Below are 22,055 nucleotides of genomic sequence, written 5' to 3'. Positions count from 1 at the left end.
TGCTTTATTACTTGTTCTAGAGCCACCTCCATTTGAAAGATTTTACTGGTAGATCTGTGTTTTGTCCTCCATTTGGTTAATCTCAAAGGCACGTCATACACTTGTCCTTTTCCAGAGCTCTTTATGCTTGTACTTCCCCCAGTGTTGTCCAAGATAGCATACAATGTCTAAAAATTGCTCTGGCTAGCTCCTTGAGCCATGGGGGACAAATTCCTTAAGACAATTTTAAAATTTCTGGTATCTAAGTAGGTTTACTTCTTTTTTCTATCATGGTCCACACTTACTCCCTAACTTTGTTACATTTCTGATTACAGATCAGAGTGAGGATTTGTTTTTTTTAAGTAGCAGGGGGAAAAGGAGTAACTAGTTCAGTCTCCATGTCATCCCTTCTCTGTCCTCCTTTGATGAAGTTTTTTGTGTTGATATTCATTATTCTTATTCAGTTATGCTCATGCAATATATTCCTTAGAATGAACTTAATCCCTTTGTGATTTTTTCATTTTAATTACATTGCTACCCTTGGAATTTCTTTTCTATTACAATTAGAAAGAGCAGAGCATCTCTGGAATAGTTTCATCAGTATTTTCATACACATCTTGCTTTTTAACTTGTTTTGTTTTAGCATAGGTACTGAATGATTTTGTTAATTGGTGAAAAGAGGGAGCCTCACTTTCCTGCTTATGATAGTCTAGCATACAGGAGATCTATATCTTTGTATAACCTCTGGTCTTTTCTGTATTATTCTTACCCAGAGACATATCACAAGTCTGCCTTTCCCATCTCCCGTAACTTTAATAATAGTATATATATTATTGACATAAAATGTAATATCTCCTTGCTCATTAGTAACAACTACCTTTAGCTAGATCAATGCTGTACTCATGGGATTTATACATATCCTAGCTCATTTCAGAGTTGAATCACTTGAAGGTCTGGAAGCATTTTTCTAAGTGTCCTCTTAACCAACCAGCCAGCCCAAACTGTGTACCTTAGCTAGAGGCTCTGCTGGAAGAAGGAATCAATTATGCATAGCAGTACAACACAATACCATATCAAGTCTTCTCTCTCATTAGATGAGTGAGAAGAGGTGATTTTGCCTGTTCCAGACTGTTACAGTGCAGGGTATACTGACTGAGAAAGTGAATGGCAATGTTAGGAGATGCAGACAAAAGGACATGGGATGAAATTACAGAAAGTTAATGGAGGAGGAAGGATCAGGTTGTCTATGGGAATCAAAATAGCCATGCAAAAGGGAGAATATCAGGTGACTAGACTGTCTCTTTTAGTAGCCAGAAATAATATTACATCACATGCAGGGGGACCCTGAACTCGTAAGCCCCACTGTGATTTGTAAAGGAGAGAGCTTAAAAAGAAGCGTCCAGGGAGGTCAGTAAATGTCAGAATGTTTGGGGCATTAGTGACACAACATGTAAGATCTCATCCCTGAAGATGCAAATATTTGATGTAATCTATTTCTTTGTAGCATTTTCAGGGTTACTTTTCTTTTTACCACCACCCAGCTTCAGAGTACAATGTTAATACAGATAATTCTGTCAAAATGATCCCTTTCAAAATAATAGTTTGTTGTTATCCAAGGTGATAGGTCTCAATGCACTAGAGAAAATAGTCTGGGGTGTGGATTCAGACCACATAAAATGAAATAAGTAGTGTCTTTTCACTTTTGCAAATGATAAAACAGGAAACAAACAGGAAAGTGCTAGACATAATATTTTAAATGTATTTAATATAGAATAATAATTTTATTATTAAATAAGATGTTTTAATATGGGGACACTTATATTTTACTGGCTCTATGCAGCCAGCCCATTCAGTTTTCCAGTACATGATGTCTTAAAAGAATGTCACATAATAAATAAATGTAAGAGGTGTTTCCTCAAGCCTGGGAGTCAGAATATTTTACTTGCCTCTCAAAAATGTAAACCCTACATTTTTCTGATTATTTTCTTCTTCATTTTAATTCCTTGAACAACAAGTGCAAATGAAGGATGCTGGACTTGCCATGTGGGCTGTGATGTTCTTTAAGAATTGCAGGCCTAGGTAAAAGCACAGAGAATACAGTCTGTGAAGTGACATGAACAGTTTGCCTCACACTTGACATGGTGGGGATCACACACTTCCTTAGTCATCTCTCTGTGCAGGCAGTTACTGCTGATGTTAAGGTTTGACATGTTGATGGACAACAACTGCAATTATCAGCCTATAGGCTGTTAAATTCCAGACCACCCCCACCCATCCTGTGGTCATGACAGTAGGATGCTGAGCATTTCTCCTACTTTTTTATTACTTATTTTTTAATCTATTCCAGGGACACCTATGAAGGGTCAAATCTTGCCCTTTTTTTTTTTTTTTTTTTTTTTTTTTATTTATTTACATTGAAGTTAGTGGGATTGTTTGTATGACTAATGACACATGGAAGAGATCTCTGGTAAGAAATAAACTATATCATTAAACTGACTTTGTTTCCAGAGAAGATGTGCCTGCCTAGAGAAAAGGCACTAATGTTAAATATCCTTTAGTGTAGGAAACATAATAAACATCAGGAAGGTTTGAGTTCAAGAGGAAAGAGCTGGAATTAGGATATTTTAAGAGACTTATAAATTTCTGCATGTAAAACACCAGCAGTGTGCACAACATCATTTCAGCTACCCCTTTCATGAACACAAAGGGTCATGCAGTCTGGACTGTGCAGGAATTTTGTCATGTGAGTACTAATGTTTTGATATCTCCTGGTAACCTAAAGCTGAAGATTTTACATTGCTTTTTCATGCAGTGATGGAGGTTTGTGCTTAAGGCTAGCACTCATAGAGTAGGACTTAGCCTCAAGCAGAAGACTGAGAGTGCAGAGCTTGAAGTTCCCCTCAGCCAGCAGAAATTTCAGGCTTGGACATGAGTTTTTGCATCCTGTCACCAGATACCTGAGAGAGGTGACAGCATTTTCCCCCTGAACTCCCAGTCACAAGGAAGTTTTAGGTAGCAATGAAGTCTCCTCTAAGCTGAACAAACCAATTATTTTAAGCCACACTTCATCACTGATGCCCTGTAGTCTTTCCATCATTTTTGTGTGTTGGAATGTTGACTCATTCCAATATTTTTATATGGTTAGCCATTTTCCCACCATGGAAAAGGGTCCTTTTCCCATGGCCCTTTTTCCCACCATTATGGCTGAGTCACATTGAGCTTACCATCAACCAAAAATGCCATTTCCCTTCGCACAGCTGCACTCCAGCCTCTTGCTCCCAATCTATATATAAAAAAATATTAGAATTATAGTATCACAGAACAATTTATGTTGGAAAAGACCTCTGGGATCATCAAGTTTGACCTTTAACCTAGCACCACCGTGATCTCTTCTAAACCACATCCCCAGGTAGCACATTGACATGCTTTTTGAACACTTTCAGGGATGATGATCCTACCACTTCCATAGACAGCTTGTTTCAATGACTGACCATCCTTTCAGTGAAGAATATTAAGTTAGTAAGATATGACTTTCCTGTCATGAATCCATGCTTTTGGGCTTTGACTGTAGGTACTTACACCCTTAGGTAGGCACTGAGCAGAGATTTTGAGTTTTTTCCATGCAAGACACATTGGATAAGTTCTCAAAGGGCCATGCCTGAGAAGTTTGTGCACAGAGACTTTTAAAGGTGAAGCTTTTCCTAACTTCATTCTTCCCATCCATTTAAGACTCTCTATCTGATTCTCTGGTTAATCTCTGCAAACAGTTTTACAAGCGTAAATAAATTTGGCCACAAAATGCTGCAGAGTCTAGGATGCAAATATCAGCAGGTGAAGGATCACAGGAGACCAACACCTTTGCAGTGAAATATAGTTCCTGCTGACTGTGCTGTAACCACTAGACTGTTCTTCTACATACAGCAATTTTGTACGTGCATTTAAATTACAGAATAAGGTTTTACTGCTTCTTGCTGACAAAGAAGCTGATCACAAAGAATAGAAGAGTCTGCCTCTGAAGAAGCTTCTGGGCTTTAAAAGAGAGTTGTCTTAGAAACACTAAATTTGAAGATTGTTTCTAATTATATATTGTTTTCTGAGTTTTACTTTCCTGCCCTTACAGTTTACTATTAGGACATTTATGTGAATGCCGGATCATATTTTCTTAAGTGATCATCTGCTCTTGCTGTTTATTCTCCTTGTGAAATCATAATCCTTTGTATTGTCACAGCACAATAATTTCTGCGGCACCCAGCTGCAATGTCACGTGCAGGTGCTTATGATTTCAAGAGCTGTTTTGCTTTTAAATATAAAGTTCATCTCTTGTATGCAAATATCTCTTGTCCACCTAAATGCTGCAATCAACTTGGGACAGAAAAATGGGAACAATACTATATCTGGCCAGAATACTTATCAAAGGCTTCTGTGAAATAGTGGTAACTTTTTAATATTCTTTTAACATAGTTTGGTTCTGATTCTGGATTGTAATTACCTTCTGTGCAAAAAACATGAAAAAACCTTATTTTAGGAGTTGCTTAACAAGATGAAAGTTTTGTACCTTCATAAAGTCTCAGGAGAGCCTTGGAGTTGTATTTTCTGCCTTGCTATCTCTCCCGAAATAAGGACAACTATTACATTTCCTTTGAGCATGTGGAGCTTTTAATCCCCTGGCACTTGGGCCTTTTCTGGAAGAAGAGGTTGGAGAGATATTCCTTCAGTTCCTTGTCAAACTGTGGCTGCTCGTTGCAAACAGTGAGAACAAAACCAGAAATTTAAAAAAAAAATGTCAAACAAGAAACACAACAAAAAAATTACAGGCTTTTTGCTTGTGTTTCATTAGTGCTGCTAGCTTGGTGCCCTTATCAGGAAAAAAGCTTACTTTGGAAATTTAGGATATTCATTAATGCTGCGCTAGGGACTTCAAGTGGAGGAGGTGTCTCCTCAGACAGTGGGTGCTTGGATGGCCAAGTAGGATTTGACAGTGACCTCTGACCACAGGATGAGGCATCAGGTCAGGTCTTTTAGAACAGAAAGCATAGGCTTCAGCACGGAGGTCAACCTATTCATGTGTTCAGAAAAGAGAGAGCTTTTAAAATTAAAATAGCAATGACAGTCACCCAGCAGGCTCAATAAATTTCAACATTGTGCTCTATCTTTCATAGTTACTCAAGCCTCTTTCTGAAACCCAGGCATGTGACACTGACTTATAAAACACATGACATAGATAACAGAATAAAGAACAGAGAAAGAAGCCTTAAACAATATGGGATGCACTTCTTTGGTATTCACCAAGACTTTATCTCCTCTCCTCCATTTAAAGGCTTTTGAATACCAATGACTTACCATAGTAAAAATAAGATGGTATTAGCCTAGGAGAGATCAGAAAGAGGAAGGTGAGGAATGAGTAGTATGTCAGAGGAGAGCTAAAAGATCTGCTGAAGTCAGTGTGAATTGGCCAGGACCAGGATTTCAAAACAATTGTACTTGTGCTACAAGTAAATTACCTTTCGACTCCTGAACTTTGTAGTCTTCAGCTGCAGATCTGAAAGCTGTTCTGAAAGCTGAAGGCTGTACATGGATGATGTAGCTGGCAGGTAGAGTATATCTCCAAATTTGAACAAGCTGATAAACAAAATCCCCCTGGCAAAACACAAAGCAACCTCGCAGGGGCACACCTTTGAATAAAGTAGTTAATGATAAGTAGCCTTCCCCCCATCCCCGCTCCTCCTTTGTCTTTAGTTTGTTTAACCTCTGTATGCTGTCTATTGCAGGAGTGATTCGGGAGAGTTACCTGAAAGGTCATGATCAGCTGGTGCCAGTCACCCTGTTGGCCATTGCTGTGATTCTTGCTTTTGTCATGGGGGCCGTGTTTTCAGGAATCGTAGTGTACTGCATCTGCGACCACCGCCGCAGAGACATGGCTGCCGTGCAGAGGAAGGAGAAGGAGCTCACCCACTCCCGCCGTGGCTCCATGAGCAGTGTTTCCAAGCTCAGTGGCCTCTTTGGGGATGCTCAGTCCAAGGAGCCAAAGCCTGAAGCTATCCTCACGCCTCTGATGCACAACGGCAAGCTGGCTACCCCAGGCAGCACTGCCAAGATGCTGATCAAAGCTGACCAGCACCATCTGGACCTGGCTGCCCTGCCAACCCCGGAGTCCACCCCAACCCTGCAGCAGAAGAGAAAGCCCAGCCGAGGCAGTCGGGAATGGGAGAGAAACCAGAACCTCATCAATGCCTGCACAAAAGATATCCCCTCGATGGCCTCACCAGTGATACCAACTGACCTGCCACTCAGGGCTTCTCCCAGCCACATCCCCAGTGTTGTGGTCCTGCCCATAGCCCAGCAAGGCTACCAGCATGAGTATGTTGACCAGCCAAAAATGAGCGATGGTGCTCAGATGTCTGTGGAGGACCAGAATGCCACCCTTGAGTACAAAACTATCAAGGACCACCTCAGTAGCAAAAGCCCCAGCCATGGAGTTAACCTAGTGGAAAATCTCGACAGCATGCCTCCAAAAGTCCCCCAGCGGGAGGCTTCCCTGGGGCCCCCGGGCACCTCGCTGTCACAGAGCGGGCTGAGCAAGCGGCTGGAGATGCACTCCTCTGCTTACAGCGTGGACTACAAGAGAAGCTACCCCACAAACTCACTCACGAGAAGTCATCAGGCATCAACCCTCAAAAGAAACAACACTAACTCCTCCAACTCGTCCCACCTGTCCCGCAATCAGAGCTTCGGCCGGGGTGACAACCCACCGCCGGCCCCGCAGCGAGTGGACTCCATACAGGTCCACGCTGCGCAGGCACAGGCTGTGACTGTATCCCGGCAGCCGAGCCTCACTGCCTACAACTCCCTGACGAGGTCAGGCTTGAAACGCACGCCCTCGCTAAAGCCAGATGTACCTCCCAAACCTTCCTTTGCTCCGCTCTCCACGTCCATGAAGCCCAACGATGCATGTACATAATCAGAGGGGAGGGGGAGTGGGAGGAGGATGGCAATTAAGCAGAAGTTGCTTAACTTCTGAAGAAAGCCAGTGTTCTGCAACTGTTATCACTCGCTCCTCTGAGAAGACGGTTGTTGCAAGCTGAAGATGTGTTGGATTTCTGCTCTCTGGGAAAAGTGGAATATTTTTTTAAACCCGAGCCATATGACCCATGGTTGAAGGTTTGCAACTGCAGGATTCACCCACACAGCCTGCCAGTTCTTTGCTCAAAAGACTAACCCTCCATCAAAAACATTGAGCCAAAAGCACACAGGTGAAAATGACTGTGACATTTCACCCCCTGCCCCTAACTGCACAGTGCATTCCTGAACTGGGAAACAGCGCTCTGAAAAGCAAAACAAATGTAAAAAACCATACAAATGTAAAAAAAAAAAGAAAAAAAAAAGAAAAAAAAAAAGAAAAAAACTTTTAAAAAAGGAAGAAAAAAAAAATCAATTGATAAAGCTAACTCTGACTTAACAATGGCAGAGGTTTACCACTAGCAGGTACTGTGAAATGATGCCCTTCAGTGTTACAGTCATTTGGTCATAGCAGTTAAATGCCAGCTTGGGCAAACTATGTCATAGATTTCTGCTACCCTTCTCTTTTAACAAATAACATGTGACTGTTAACACAAGTAACTCCTCTTATTTATTGTTCAACTTTCGTTTTTCTTAAGGAACTGACCTACATTATCATCCCATGAGCAGCTTTTCAGAGAAGTACCTTGAAAGTTATACCTATTTAACGTGAAACCCATTAACTGGAGTAACTAGAACTCTTTTATTTTTCCAAGAAATTCACTGAGTTAGATAAGTTGGAGCTGGATTTCTGAACTTCGTGCCTGGACTGCCTGGTTAGCTGAACTAAAAAGGGGATATCTATTTAAGTCTCTCAGCTAATTAGCTGGCTGGGCCTCTGACCTAAGACAGCAACAAATACCGCAAGTTCATAACTTCTAAAGCAGCTGCAAGAGAAACTTAAAAGCTGCACATCTGTGCACCATTGCTATCAACATGGCTTTGTCAGTAGCTAATACTTTCTGTGAAGGCACCAGCTTGTGATGTGCCATCTCATTTCACCTTGCATGTGAGACGGCAAACAAAATCCTCAAACAGTGTGAACTAGCTAATATGCCGGCTGTTACCATGCATAAATTATGGTCTTATCACACGGGTTTTTCGTGGGAATATATCTGTGAATAGCCTGTTTTCTTCCACATGTAAATTTGTGCCTTACACCCTCAGTTGTGAATATTTGTGAGCTGTAGTATGTAAAACCTTTTTCTTTTTCCCCTCTGAGTAATGCAAATATTTATTGATCCTTCCTCCTCCAAGCCCCTTCAAAAACTGGAGTAAAGGCATTGAAAGAAGAATGTGGTGGTTATTTTCATAACCCCACATCCCTAAAGAAATTACGCTAGCACCATACCCTCCAAATTTGACTTTCTAGCTGTGCCAAGTCCTCTCTCAAAACCACCCACTGGTGGTGATGCTCACAAGGCACCATGCTGGGGGTTCTACCTTCCCCCACCTCCCGCTCCCCTTTACAGCATGTCAGCGTGGAGATGGTTCTCACTGGCAGCAGGAAAATTACTAACATCCTTGTCCACGGAGCTGGTACATCCCCTGGCTGGGGACAGCACGGGTGAGAGGGGCCAAGCCCTGCAGAAAACCCAGCCGCACATCCTGCAGCATGCAGGGCACATGGAGCTAGGACAGGCAGGCAGGCTCCTGCTGTAGCTACCTGCTGCTCCAGAAGGATGCTGCATATACTTCTTTGGGGAAAAACGGGGGTTTGGTTTTTTTTTTCCTTTGTTTCTTTTGTGTGACTGTGCATGTAGCTAGTGTGGGAGTGTGCGTGCGCACAGGTGTGTGCGTGTGTGTGCGCACGCAGGTGTGTAAGTTCCTTTCCAGTCTTTCAGTTTATGCAAAACGTAGCTGTGTTTTTAATCTGTTACAATAACTGTGTCAACATACTGTAGAAAAATGATGGGGATCGCTTCTAAGCTTTTTATATATATATATATATATATATATCTCTACTGAACAGTATGTTTGAGTAAGGTGGTTGTTTCTGTTTCAATTTGTTTTTTAAAATTTTATACTTCCATTTGTTTTTCAGGGTTTTGGTTTTGTTTCAGAATGATTGAAAAGACAGATTTTAAGTCCACTAGCTTATAGATGGTATATACAAGGTCTGGATGGTCTACACCAAAGTGTGTAACAAGGGTGCTTGCATGTTCTTTCTTTTCATCATGGCTTCTTTTATGAAACAGTTTTGTTCACCCGTAGTGAACTATGCAGACTGGAGTAGATAGATCTGTATCCAAAGCAATGTTGTTGTTTTAATAAAAACAAACTGAAAACCCTTTGAAAACAGTAGGTAGCAAGGTAATTTTTTTAAAAAATAGCCAACTCAACACCTTCTCACGAAGCTCCAACCCCTGAAGCAGGGTTCCCTTGATATTATCCCTCAAAACATCCTCCCAAAACACAGAGATGGATAATCATGGCAACAGCTTGTGCAGCAATCTGCCTTCACAAAGTACACACAGTTTACTGGGTTGACCTTGAAATGTTCATTTTGTATTCGGTGGGTCTTCTGTTTTCATCCTTTCCCAACCCCAGTTCTCTTCCACCCTCTGCTTTGAGGGATTCATGAACCTATGTGTGCCTTTGCTTTCCACCCTTGCTATACACTCGTAGATGCAACAAATTCAGATTCTCATTTGTTGTAAAGTTGTAAAGTATTGTGATGTCACCAGTTTCCCTTCATTTCCACATCCCCCTAACATGTGATTCACACTTAATGTCGGTTGTAAAAGAAAAAAAAAAGGCAGGAAAGGAAAAGAAAAAGGAGGAGAGATAGGAAATAAAAGCTTTTGATTACATATGGTAATAAAACCAGACTGTTCTACCTTGTTTCTTGTTTCCTGGTTCTCTTGTTTCTAGAGAATTTATCCTTTTCCTTTAAAAAATACAAATAAATGCAATGCTGATAATTTAGATCAGGTTACAGTGAGGAAGAAATTTATTACTTTTTTGCCTCTTACAGGAGATGGGCTTTAGTGTAAGGTGCTGGTAATTAATTAAAAGTTAAATCACACATTTGCTCTCCCTCTATTCATGTTTTGCATTTAGCTTTTATAAGCTTGTTCATCATCAAATATTTATGACAGACTTGATAGTTTAAAAGAGCAAGGCTGGGATTTAGGAACATGTGGTCCACCAAAATAGATCATCATACAGATGTGACTTCATCTCCAGATTTTATGTATTAATAGCAGAGTACCCTGTACTATTTTCTTTCAACAGGCATAAATCTGTTGTGCTTCACAGGCGTAATTTAGAGGATGTTGTCTGAGACTTACTCTGCAAGAAAATAGTAGTGAACAGATAATAACAGGGAGTGTAAAAGTAATGACTCCCTAGTCCTGAGAGTCACTGAAACATATCTGGGTTCTTTGCCTTGATTTTGTGTAAATGGGATCACTTATGCAAAGCCATTAACTACGGTACAAATAAACATTGGTTATGTCCATTACTAGGCTTAATGGACTCGTTTTGTGAGAGGAGTAGGCATTGTGAAGTGTGACTCCATAGATAAAAGGGATCTAATCCAGTAATTTATCCTTGCTCAGATGATATTGGGGCTTTTCTGCCCTGCCAGTACATTCTGTTCAGGACCTATTGTCTTTGTGATACATGCCACATATGTGACACGCAAATGCAGAGCATTGCATGCACCATTTTTCAGTGCCTTGCCCACATACTTGCCTGGTTTTCTCTCAGTGTGGGCTCCCTTCAAACTGGGCACACTGGCATGCAGATGTGTGGTGTGCACACAGGGAGAATGTCTGCTAGGCGTGGGACATGCCCCAAGGAATGCTGAGGGACTCTCCAGCCTGGGGACTGAGGGCAGTGCACAGTTAACACAGTGCTCCACGCTCTGCTGCATTTGACCTGCATGCTGCCAGAGCTGCAGCAGTGGGAAAGCAAAAGCTCTCCAGGTGCTTAGGGATCTGTGTTTCAGTCCTGCAGACAATCCTTTGTGAAATTCCTTTGTCTATTCTTCTGATTGAAATGCTTTGTATAAGCAGCACCTACAGAAGCAATTCAAAGATTAATATATCTCTTTTTTTAAAATTAATATAAATGCTCCTCCATAAGCAGTGACAAGCCTGGAGAAAAGGGCCCAACAGTGCTGGATGTCTCATTTTGCACAGCTTCTTTATCTCTTGCCAGTGAAAGGAAAGTCCACTTAAAACATAGGCATGGAGGAGGGAGGGCAAGAAAGTGCCCTGATGAGCAAACTGTTTGGGGTCTGTAACTGCTCTGTTCATGCGTCCAAAACCTGCTGCCAAAGGGAAAGTTTGTACTTAGCCCCTTAAAGCACTCTTCCATTGGAACACTCCCCCAGAGGTGCACTTCCAGATGGCAAATACAGGTCCTCTGACAGAGACCAGCCTTACCTTCTGCTGGGCAGGAAGGATCAGAGAGGACCTGAAGGAAATACACTGCCCCAGTGGGGTCTTGGCCAGCCAAGCAGAGGGCAGGCACCCACAGCAGCACCCTGCCAAGGAATGGCTCCTCCACTGAGAGCACACAGCTTGCCACCCAGAAGAGGCAGTGACACTGTGACTTCTGACAGGGGAGGAGACCACTGAGCTACTCACTGTCTATTTGAATCATGAGATCTGTACCCTACAGGGGCTGCTGGTGCCACTCTGCAGAGGCTCCCTGGGGCTGAACAGGACAAACAAGAAAGCCAAGAGAAAGCGAGGATGCTTTGAGCACTTCACTCAAGTTAGTGTCATCTTATTCATCGTATTAATGGTACTCATGTTGACCTCATTTAGCGTGTCATCGAGGATGCGTGGAAGTTCCCTTCCAATCAGCATTAATTTGCATACATATTTTTACACAAAATTGAACTCAGCTGAATGACTTAAAACAATAGGTGTCTGCAAATAAATCCTGGTCCAGTGCCCAGTCCTTCCCCTCTGCCTCCAACAGACATACATTTCAAACTACACCAGAGTGTAGTTTCAAAGACAACTTCAAGTCCTGCCCCATTGTAACAGGGAATCAGGGAAACCCATCAGGGAATACTTTTTACCTGAAAGTTCTCCATGTGAAAAGAAGATGAGGCAATTGGGTCAAGCATGTACAGTTCAGGGCACTTTGCCGCCAGTAGGATGGCCATGCACACAGCTGGTTTGCATGGAAAGGGTTGCCAGAATAAAGTGCCATAACGGTGATGCATCAGCGCTAACAGTAACACGTGATCCACATGATGGCCAGACAAATTTCAGGGATGCAGTTCTGATAATTCTTCTGCCACAGAATTAGCAGGCTGTTCTCTCCCTGGATTAGGCATGGATTATTGCTCTCTAAAGCTTGTTTTTATAGCTTGTTTAAAGCAATGTGGAGGACCTCAAGTGATAGTCTTATCCACCCCACTGCACTGAGGCAGGATCAAGCAAACCTAACCCATTTTTGATGACTGATTGTCTTACCCTTTCCTTGTAAACATATTTTACTCTGAGCAGTGAAAGTCACCCAAGGGATCAATATCAAGCATTTCAGAGTGTCTAAAGAAAATAATAAGCTAAGAAAGGGAGTTGGACTGCCTTAGTTAAGGCCAGTTTTCTATTTATCCAATTAAAGTTAATTTCCCAGAAGTATGGCACCTGCTCCAATGAACAAGTGTTAGAGAGACACATTGTGTGTGCAATATTCATATGCTTCCCGCTGATGCATGTGTCTGCTAATGAGTCTCTAAGTAGTCTTTTTATTACTCTTTTTGCTTTCTTTTAAAAAGTGGAGATACTTTTCAGAATAAGTACTAAGTCCATCTTCACATGCCTTGTGCAGAACAATGATGTGTTAGACATATTCGTATGAATAGAAACAGGTAAATAGTCATATATCCCCTGACTGTAATTTAAACAGTGCAAGTCAGTAGGGAAAAGCTATAATTGGAGTCAGAGTAAGTGAGGTGAAAATTGCTAGGTGGCAGTACCATCTGCATCTTGTTTTAATTAGCCAAGTTTATTGTCAGAATATAAAACTTTCTGCTATTCAAGTCCCTGGCTTATTTCAGCCATCAGTCCAAAGTGATTGCTACATGTCTGGGTAAGCACAATTACTGATCAGCAAAGGAGAATTACCCTCCCCACTGATCTGGCTAACAGTAACCATGTCTAGAAGTAGGGATAAAAATATGACTAACCAAGATCATTGTCATATCTGCTTAGTGTTTCATGACAAACCCTATTAAGGCTAACAGAACCACTGTTAATTCAATTAGATCAGTGTTTTCCTTTGCTGGCCATGATGCATTTGGAAGACCAGCAACTGTATGCAGAGCATGGCAGGCAGTCCGCTGCAAGGAATAATAGCATCATAAATAATATATTAAGACGAAGACAAATCTAGCATGCTGCAGTCAGAGAACATCAGGCTTATAGATGAATCCTGCAATATCACAAGGAGGTGGGGGAGGAAGAAAGTAGCTATGACAGGAAATTATAGAAACTGTAAATGACAGGGACTACAGGAGGGGAAAAAAACTCATTAGGTCAGCTCTTTAAGCAAAGTGCTTGGGAAGCACAGGACAGCCTGCTGGCAGCCATGGAGGCCCTGTGAGCCCTCACATTTATCCTCCTTAAAATGAAATAGCAGACGTCAAGTGCTGGATTTAAAGGAAGATGATAAATAATGGAAGATGACTGGCAAAGCCCTCAGTGGAAGCTCCTCCCTTCCTCTGGCCTGCATGCCCTGCCCTAGCACTCAAGGCCCTCACTGTCTCTGCAGAGCGGGGCTGCGATGGTCGCGGCCTCCAGAGCGAGCAGGCCGCCCTCATGCAGAGCAAGGCCCCAGCACCCACTGGGCACTGCCCTGTGTTGGGGAGCACCTTGCACAGCCTGGGGCAGGCCCAGGCACAGGGAGCTCAGGACAGACGAGCCTTTTTTCCACCCGCTGGATCTGGGCTGGCAGGAGGCCCACACCAGCGCTGGGCACCGCCGCGCCACAGCCTCCACAGCAAGTAAGAGATTGTGGAAACCCTGTTCAAACCTCTTCCATGTTCACAGGAAAAGAAACCAAACCACTTCAGGGAACGTGCCAGTAAAAAGGTGCTGATAAGAGCTTCATAAAGCAATTTCTGCCTTTTGGGGGATTTTCTTTGCATTTTTTTTCTATATATCTATACAGCCTTGCTGCTAGAGAAAGTCATTCCATGTCAGAAAAAAAACAAAAATAAAAAGAAAAAGCCAGCTAGAATATTTTGTTTCTCTGAGTTCTGGAAATTATTACATAATCTTATCCATTTTCTGAATCTAAAATATTCAGACTGCTGATAGAAATATTGCTTCTGATGGTGCAGCAAACTGCAGATTAAGCTTTTATTAAAGGCTGCATAAATTGTCTGTGAAGCAACCTTTTACGAGATGTGGTGGTTCAAACAATTTTACAAAGAGCAGGAGACAAAGAGTTCCTTTTACACTGTAATGGTTTCCTAGGAAACACTGCAAAATGTAACATGATATCTCTTTGTGGAAGTTCAAGGACTTGTGTGTGCTAGTGTGTGTTTCTCCTGACCCTCTTTTTTTTTTCCTTTTCTTGGTGTGGTGTATAGTATTGCTGGCCAATTTTACCTTTTGATGGTAGCACAAGAATAGGATAGGCCTTTACCACAGCAACCCACAATCTGAAGGACATTTTCCTCTTTGATAGTCAAATCTCTTCTCTAAACAGAAAAGCAAAATGTTGATAGAAACCAAGTCTTTTAATCTGTAGCACTGTGGTTTCACAATAAAGAAAAAACAATGACTGAAAATGCCCAGAGCCAAGTTTCAGGTTTCAGATAGTCCTCATGGCTGACCCAGTGTATTTTCTTATCTCTGTGGAGCCTACAGTACACGACATAAACTTATAGGGTTAAAGCAGGTATCAACTGCCTGCGAAGCTATCCAAAACTATTCAGAGATCTGGACATATGTCCGATCTTCCTTAATTAAAGGCTAATAATCCACCCATCTGAGACAAGCACTTTGCTCTTCCCTATGTGCAAGGAGCATGTCCCCAGAAGTGCAAAGTTCCTAACCAGGACAGCTCAGCTGTTTATCCAAACAGGAGGTAACTGAGCTGGCCTGGCTGCAAGCCCTTTCATTAGCTGTCCTACTCTCATAGATGCTAAGAGGGATGTAGCATTAGATGCACTTCCTGTACATGATAAAGACCGCAGGAATGTTGATGTATAAAACACTTTGCCCCATCCATAGCTATTCTCAAGACCTCGATATGCTCAAGTCCTTAGCTAGACAATACATGAGCCCATGCAGTGCTGCTACTGTGTCTGTCATCCTCCCAGCTGCAGTGTGGGCACTCAGACACATGCACTTCTGCCCAGAACTATGTCCAGTTACAAAAGCATACTGGCCCGAGTGCAGAAGCACTACAGCACTGCATACAAGGCAGCAGAGCCAGACACACAGGGCCAAAGCTCCAGCATGGCTCAAAGCAAAAACACCCCATTTCTTGCAGGACATTTTACAAGCAGTTGTTTTGCAACAGACTAAATAAAATTTCTGAACAGGGCTGGGGATATGATTTATGTCCTAGGACTCATTTTGCCTAGTTTGGAGAAAGTGCAAGCAAGTATTTCAGAAATAGTTGCCCTGAATTTAAGCAAAGTGTTATTCATAGGTGACAGGAGCAGCACTGGTTGTCCCTGCCAACCTCAGCCAGCAAACCTCCCCGAGTTAACCAGACTTCCCCTTTGGAAAGCACATGGCCAGTGCACTGATCCTTACTGCTGCCTCCCCACTCCAGTTACTCAATTTTACTATCTTGTTCCTTGGTCCTTTGTTCCTCAAGCAGAGTCTGGGACAGTGGCAAGATGCAGTGTACATGGTGATATATTTGTCTCTGGTCCCAGGAAAGGTCCCTGGAGAATTTCTGTTCTGCAGGTAATTGACAAATGGAGGAAAACTTTTGGAACAGAATCCAGAGAGTTTAGCTCATGTTTATAAGCCCAGGATAATCCAAACAGCAGGTGAGCTAAGAACTGACATTTACTGTTGGTGCAGAAATGTGAACTTTGGTGAACTACTGAATTTGTCAAGTTGTCCAGAGAGCAGCATTTGGATCCAGATGTGCACTCTGGAAGAGTTGGAATGCATTACTGCTGGCAACACAGTTACTGACCCAAAGAAAGTCTTGACCTGAAACACAATTTCCCCCAGTGAACTCCCTGTTTGTCGTGGTTTGACCGGAAATGGGACATCTGGGATATGTTGTTTTGCCACATATATGTGGTCACCAATTGGTGTTCGGATTTTAAGATGGGCACCTGGTTTGACCAGTGGGGCATTGGAACCGCCTCTTGAGACTACAAACCCCAGGAGTTAAAAGCAGGGCTCTCGTCCTTCAGAGCCCTCTTGGGATTTCCGGCGTGAAGGGCTGGGCCTCCCTGCCCCGGCCCAGTTGCTGCTGGGCTGGGGGAGGGGAAAGCCACGTGGCCCATCTGCGGTAGGCCCGGATTCGGTGGAAGGGTGGGCGAGCATCGAGCGACCTGCTCTGGCTTTGCCAGGCCCAAACCATAACACTAGACCCTAGTGGTCTAGTGGTTAGGATTTGGCGCTCTCACCGCCACGGCCCGGGTTAAATTCCCGGTCAACAAACCAAATAATGTTATGGTTTGGGCCTGGCAAAGCCAGAGCCCTCATGAGTATACCTTCTACCTGATATCTGCTGTGAGATGTGAGCAGGAATAAGCAAAGCAGGCTCCAGCTTAAACATGAAGAAAAGTTTTTTAACTAAACTACACACACACACAAAAAAAAAAAAGAAATCACAAGGAGAATGAAAACTACACAGAAAGACTTCCCCCTCCTCCTCCAGATCCCAGTACAATTCATCTCCCAAAATTATCCACACACGGTCTGGCACCACCCTTTAGAAAATCAAATCTTCAGCTTATGAAGAGTAGACGGAGTCCTTCCTTGTAGCACGGACTTCTTGTCACAATTAGCACCGCCCGGAGTCCTGCTATCTTGTGACATCTCCTTTCCATGCCAAGGTGCTCTCAGCACCAGGCATGGGATGGGGCAGAGGCCTGCTTTCAGGGTGGGCCTTTTTAAGGATGCCTCGTCTCGTTCCAAGCAGAGCACACTCTCATCTCTGGGACCTTTATCCCCCCCATTTCTTCTATACCCCCTGGGGCCGAGGGGTCTCAACACCAAACTCTCCTGGCTCCGAGCCTCCGCTTCCCCCTGCAATGCAGCCTCTGTATCACCAGGAAACAGTCCATGGATCTACAACAAAAGAGTCCAGCAAAGTTGCCACTCCATCTTCCCCCATTTCTTCAACATCTCTTTCTCTTTGCCAGACCCCCTTACTGGCCTGTTTCTTCCTTCATCTTCCACCCTTATCCCTTTCCTAGGAAAGGGAATGTTCCGTGAAGTTCTCACTATCCACAAGAGTTAAAAGCTCTCCCAGGCCGCTGGGCTGCCCGCTGCCCCCCCCTTCTCCTCCCAGCCGTGCTGCCGGCACATGATATCAAGTTTCAAGGTAAAAATTCCAGCACGGGCTGCATTCTCTCTCCATCTCCAAAAAAGGGGGGGGGTAAACAGGTTGCTCGATGCCCCCCACACCCTTCCACCGAATCTGGGCCTACCGCAGATGGGCCACGTGGCTTTCCCCTCCCCCAGCCCAGCAGCAACTGGGCCGGGGCAGGGAGGCCCAGCCCTTCACGCCGGAAATCCCAAGAGGGCTCTGAAGGACGAGAGCCCTGCTTTTAACTCCTGGGGTTTGTAGTCTCAAGAGGCGGTTCCAATGCCCCACTGGTCAAACCAGGTGCTCATCTTAAAATCCGAACACCCATTGGTAACCACAGCAAAACAACATATCCCAGATGTCCCATTTCTGGTCAAACCACGACACTGTTTTAAAACTGGGACAGAATGACAGATTTTCTGGGCAGGGCCACAGGGCCTCTCCTGAAGAGACCACATTGCCAACCGCATTAAGAATGGTGCTGAGCTTCTTCCAAACTAACCGAGGCCAGACAGCCATTGATACTCCATGAGAACCACTGCCCTTCAAGCCAGTAAATCTAAAGGAGTTACCTGACAGAGCTGAACAGGCATAAGGCTGTGCCGTGCCTGTGAGGGCAAATTGCAGACTCAGGACCTGCTTCCACTCTCCTTGTTCCTGTCCCATTAATTGTGTGGAAATAATTGGTTATTCTGCATGGCACCTAGAAGCTGTACTCATGGATGTGTTGGAAACACAGAGGACAAAGGAAAAGGGCTTGGCTGATGCAGCCTGTAACACTGTTTTGTTCATCCTCTGCTGTACTGGCTCTGTTGTACTAATAGGATTAAAAGGCATTTAACTGAGATTTCATGTTTGAGATCAGCAGGTAATTAAGCCCACATCAATGCACTACAGTTATATAAACACTTTCTGAGTAGAAATGCATCCCACTTACTGTCCTAAACACTTTACTCAGAGTGCCCAGTTATTAAAGATTTAAATAATTCACATCTACATTCAAATAGCTCTTCTTTAGCCTAACTGATGTGTTTAAATATCTCCTAACTGTAGTACACCTGCATTTAGAGTTTAAAATCCTGTGCAGACAAACACACTTAATGATATAAGTAATACCAAATATTAGTCAGTGGAGGGAAATCTGATTTTCAGGAAGGGACTTTCTGAAGTGCAGGACTCTTGAGCTGCACAGGCTGCAGCTTTGGTTCAATCTCCCAGTGTAATCAGCTCAACATAGAGATTGGTTAGATGGTCTGGTCTCATCCACAATTAGAGCTGATATAAGATCTCACTTGATACACAGAATATGAAATGCATTAGGCTGACTGACAGAAAACTAAATAGTGTCCAGAGTATTTGCTTTTAAATGCACATGCCATTTAGTATAACAAATGCAACTCAATAGTAGTTCTTTCGTTCATCTTAATTTTTGAATGAAAAAATTTACCTGAAGTTTGAACTACTAGCTCTAATGCTGGAAAGGACATTACTTAGAACTGGTCTAAAAGCAATAAAAACTAATTTTCCCTCTGTGGATTCTGTGACTATGTTATATAAGAGAAAGGACAAACACCCCTGACCTATATAAAGGTGTATGTGGTCTTTCCCCATTGCTTTACTTATGTAAATTAAGAGCTGCTCTATTAGTTCAGATCATTGAGGCAGTTCTTTACGTGGATTTGGCATGTCTGTGGGACTTTCACCATGTGAGAAGGGGAACAGCTCAGAGTCACTGCCATTTCTGTGGCTGGCACTGCAAAACACAGGTGCTGTGAGAGTTGCAGGAAGGGGCACAGCTTACAAGCATCAGCCTCTGCAAAGGGTACTCCCAGTCATCTGTGGTGGTTGCACAAAAGTAGTCTTTGCTCCCCTCCAGCCCAGAAATCTGCCTGCTCCCACAGATCATTCAACCTGATTTGGAGAGCACAGGGGAACCTTCATGTATTTCAACAAGGGTGTGATTCAGGCTGCTCCTTTTTAAATCCTTTAAATCCTCTCTCCTTTCCCTCTTATCATGCTGCCTGCCCTACTGGGACTACTTTGATGCAGGAGAATAGGCTGGATAACACATTTTATGAGCAGGCAAAGCGAGGACTGAAGCCATTTTGTCCCAGGCTACCTGCAAACCAGCGGCAGGGACAAGGGCAGTCACAAGGTCCCAGGTCACCATCTCATACGTTCTCCTCTGCATTGCCCAGCATAACTGGCAGGTTTGAGGAAAGGCACAGCTCCATAAGCCTGGAGAGTGGTGGCAGAAACAGAGAATCAAAGGAAAGGGGGTTGAATGGAAAAGAATTCTCTTTTGTGAAGAATTTACAAACACGGCAGGCACACGGATATTCCTGTTTCAATAAAAAGAGCCAGGAACAAGGCTGAACTTTCCCAGAGCATGGAAGAATAAGAAGAGGAGCTGCTGGTGTGAGAGGAGGAAGGAAAGCAGGCTGCTGCCCCAGGGAGCGAGGGCCACGGGTCACCAGGGAGGGGTTCACAGAGTTCCCCAATGCTGTCTCTGGTGAGGTGTGTTTCCACCTGCAGCTACAGGCTGGGCATGAGCTGTGCCACCCACTTCACACCAACCCCACTTGCCCCTGCCTTGCCCCTTGGCACCGCCTGGATGCTCACAGGACATCCTGCTGCCAAGGCACAGGCAGGCAAATGGGATGTCTCCAGCATCAAGGAACTTCTGCTTTCAGAAACCCTCCTGTGGCAAATTGATCATAAAACACCAACTATACTAATTTATATATATGAAAAATATAGATGTAAATAATGTGGTTTGCATATATGATATATAGAGAATATATCATATGTGCAAACCACATTATTTATATCTATATTTTTGCATATCATATATGCAAACCACATTTATATCTATATTTTCTAGATATAATATATGGCTCAAAAATTGTGCTATATATTATATCTAGAAAATATAGATATAAATTTGGTTTGCACGTATGATATATAAGATATATTAAAGTTATATTAAATATATTTTATGTCTATTAAAAAGAAGACTCCTCTTGGGATTATATGCCAAATTAACTGCTAATTTTCAGGTTTTGGTACAGTAGCTTGTATCTTGTTCACAGCAGTGGGGGCTTGCAAAGCTACCCCAGTACACTGCATCCTGGCTGTGGTGGATGTGAGGAGGGACCTCCCTTCTCCAGAAGAAGCACTGCTGCTGGGATGAGGCACAGCAAGGTGTCCAGGAGTCTGAGACCTCACCTGTCCTTCAGAAATGAAGTATGAAAGGCACAGTCATGGGAGGAAGTAACATCAGGGGTTGGAGGACTTGCAGCAGCAGGCTCATAAATGAGGAGGGTAGGAATAGATGGTGTTAAAAAATCTGCTACCTTCCCACAAAAAAAAAACAAAAAAAAAAAAAACAAAAAACCAGAAACCTTATGAGACTAAATTTAAGTAATTTAAGAGAGATTGCATACTATCACTCATGCAGCTAATTAAAGGTTACCTCACTTAAAGGAAAAATAATAGTGTAATTTTTACAGCAATAAAAATGATAACTGATTTGCTTCCAAATTGTGCCAAAGACAAACAATCCACAGAGCCAGAAAAGTTTTTTCCCCTACTCCTCTGGGGAATGAGGGCTGCAGGCAACCAGCTGCCTCCTGCCCAGGGGGCTGATGCTGGCCAGAAGCAATTAAACACTCAGTTGTAATTGGGCCTCAGCGAAGATACATCTCTAATCAGTCATCAGCTGTACTGAGACTGTCAAAGCAGCTTGATGTTCTTCACTTAGCCTTCCTCTTCATTTATTTGTGGAGGTTTTGTATGTGTTTATTTTTACTTTAGGTGGAAGCTAGTGCCAGGGCTACCACCTACAGCTTTTTCAGCTGCTGTCCCTTTCCCAGGTCTGTTCTGTGCTCCTGGCTACAGAGCAGAGGGGAGCTCTGGCAGAATGGGACCCTGAAGTCAACAGCATGACTGGCATGATGCACATGGCAATGCCTTTCTTTTCCTGCTCTCCTTTCCTGTTGTGTGTGCCCCTCAGCACAGAGCATGAGGGTACTTGCCATCCCTGAGCAGCAGCTCTGCCAAGAGGGCCTGGAAGGTCTTCAATCCCAGCAACTTGGAGTTGAAACACATCCTTTTCCTCCTTCCTCTTGTCTCAGGATGTTTTCAGTCCCTTCTGTGACTGCGGCTGTGCCAGAGAGGAAGCACTGGAGAGCTGAAACACCCCCCAACACAGGTTAGCCAAACTCTTCTGAGCAGCAGCATGGACTGACAGAGATAAATTCACATAATGCAGCCTTCATTTTTAATATATATTTGTGTGTGTTACAGAAACCAGATGTATCCACATGCTCTCAGGATAGCTGAGGATGGGAGGCACCTGCAGATGCCATCCCATCCAGCTCCCCTGCTCAAGCAGTCTCAGCTAGAGCCAGCTGCCCAGGACCACATGCATTTGTGTTTTTAGTATTTCCATGGGTGGAGACGCCACAGATTGTTTCAGCAACCTATTCCAGCATTAGATTGCCTCTACAGCAAAAAATAGGTTTTCTTATGTT

The 22,055-nt window shown here is 43.4% G+C and overlaps 1 protein-coding gene across 5 annotated transcripts in view; it reads left to right on the top strand.

Moving 5' to 3' along the window:
• Nucleotides 1-21,719, top strand: part of SEMA6A (semaphorin 6A) — a 129,916-nt gene extending 108,197 nt beyond the window's left edge. For 4 of the 5 annotated variants that reach the window (XM_059492075.1, XM_059492074.1, XM_059492073.1 and 1 more), the window contains one exon: nt 5,748-9,339. In XM_059492075.1, coding sequence (XP_059348058.1) covers nt 5,748-6,937 — 1,190 coding nt within the window. In that variant the 3' untranslated portion in view covers nt 6,938-9,339. Of the gene's footprint in view, nt 1-5,747; nt 9,340-21,656 lie in introns of those variants that run through there. The other variant, XM_059492076.1, reaches the window with a different exon arrangement.
• The last annotated feature ends 336 nt before the right edge of the window (nt 21,720-22,055 follow it).

Source organism: Ammospiza nelsoni, chromosome Z (assembly GCF_027579445.1).
Source record: "Ammospiza nelsoni isolate bAmmNel1 chromosome Z, bAmmNel1.pri, whole genome shotgun sequence".
Taxonomy (NCBI): Eukaryota; Metazoa; Chordata; class Aves; order Passeriformes; family Passerellidae; genus Ammospiza; species Ammospiza nelsoni.
This window is presented reverse-complemented; position numbering and strand designations above follow the sequence as displayed.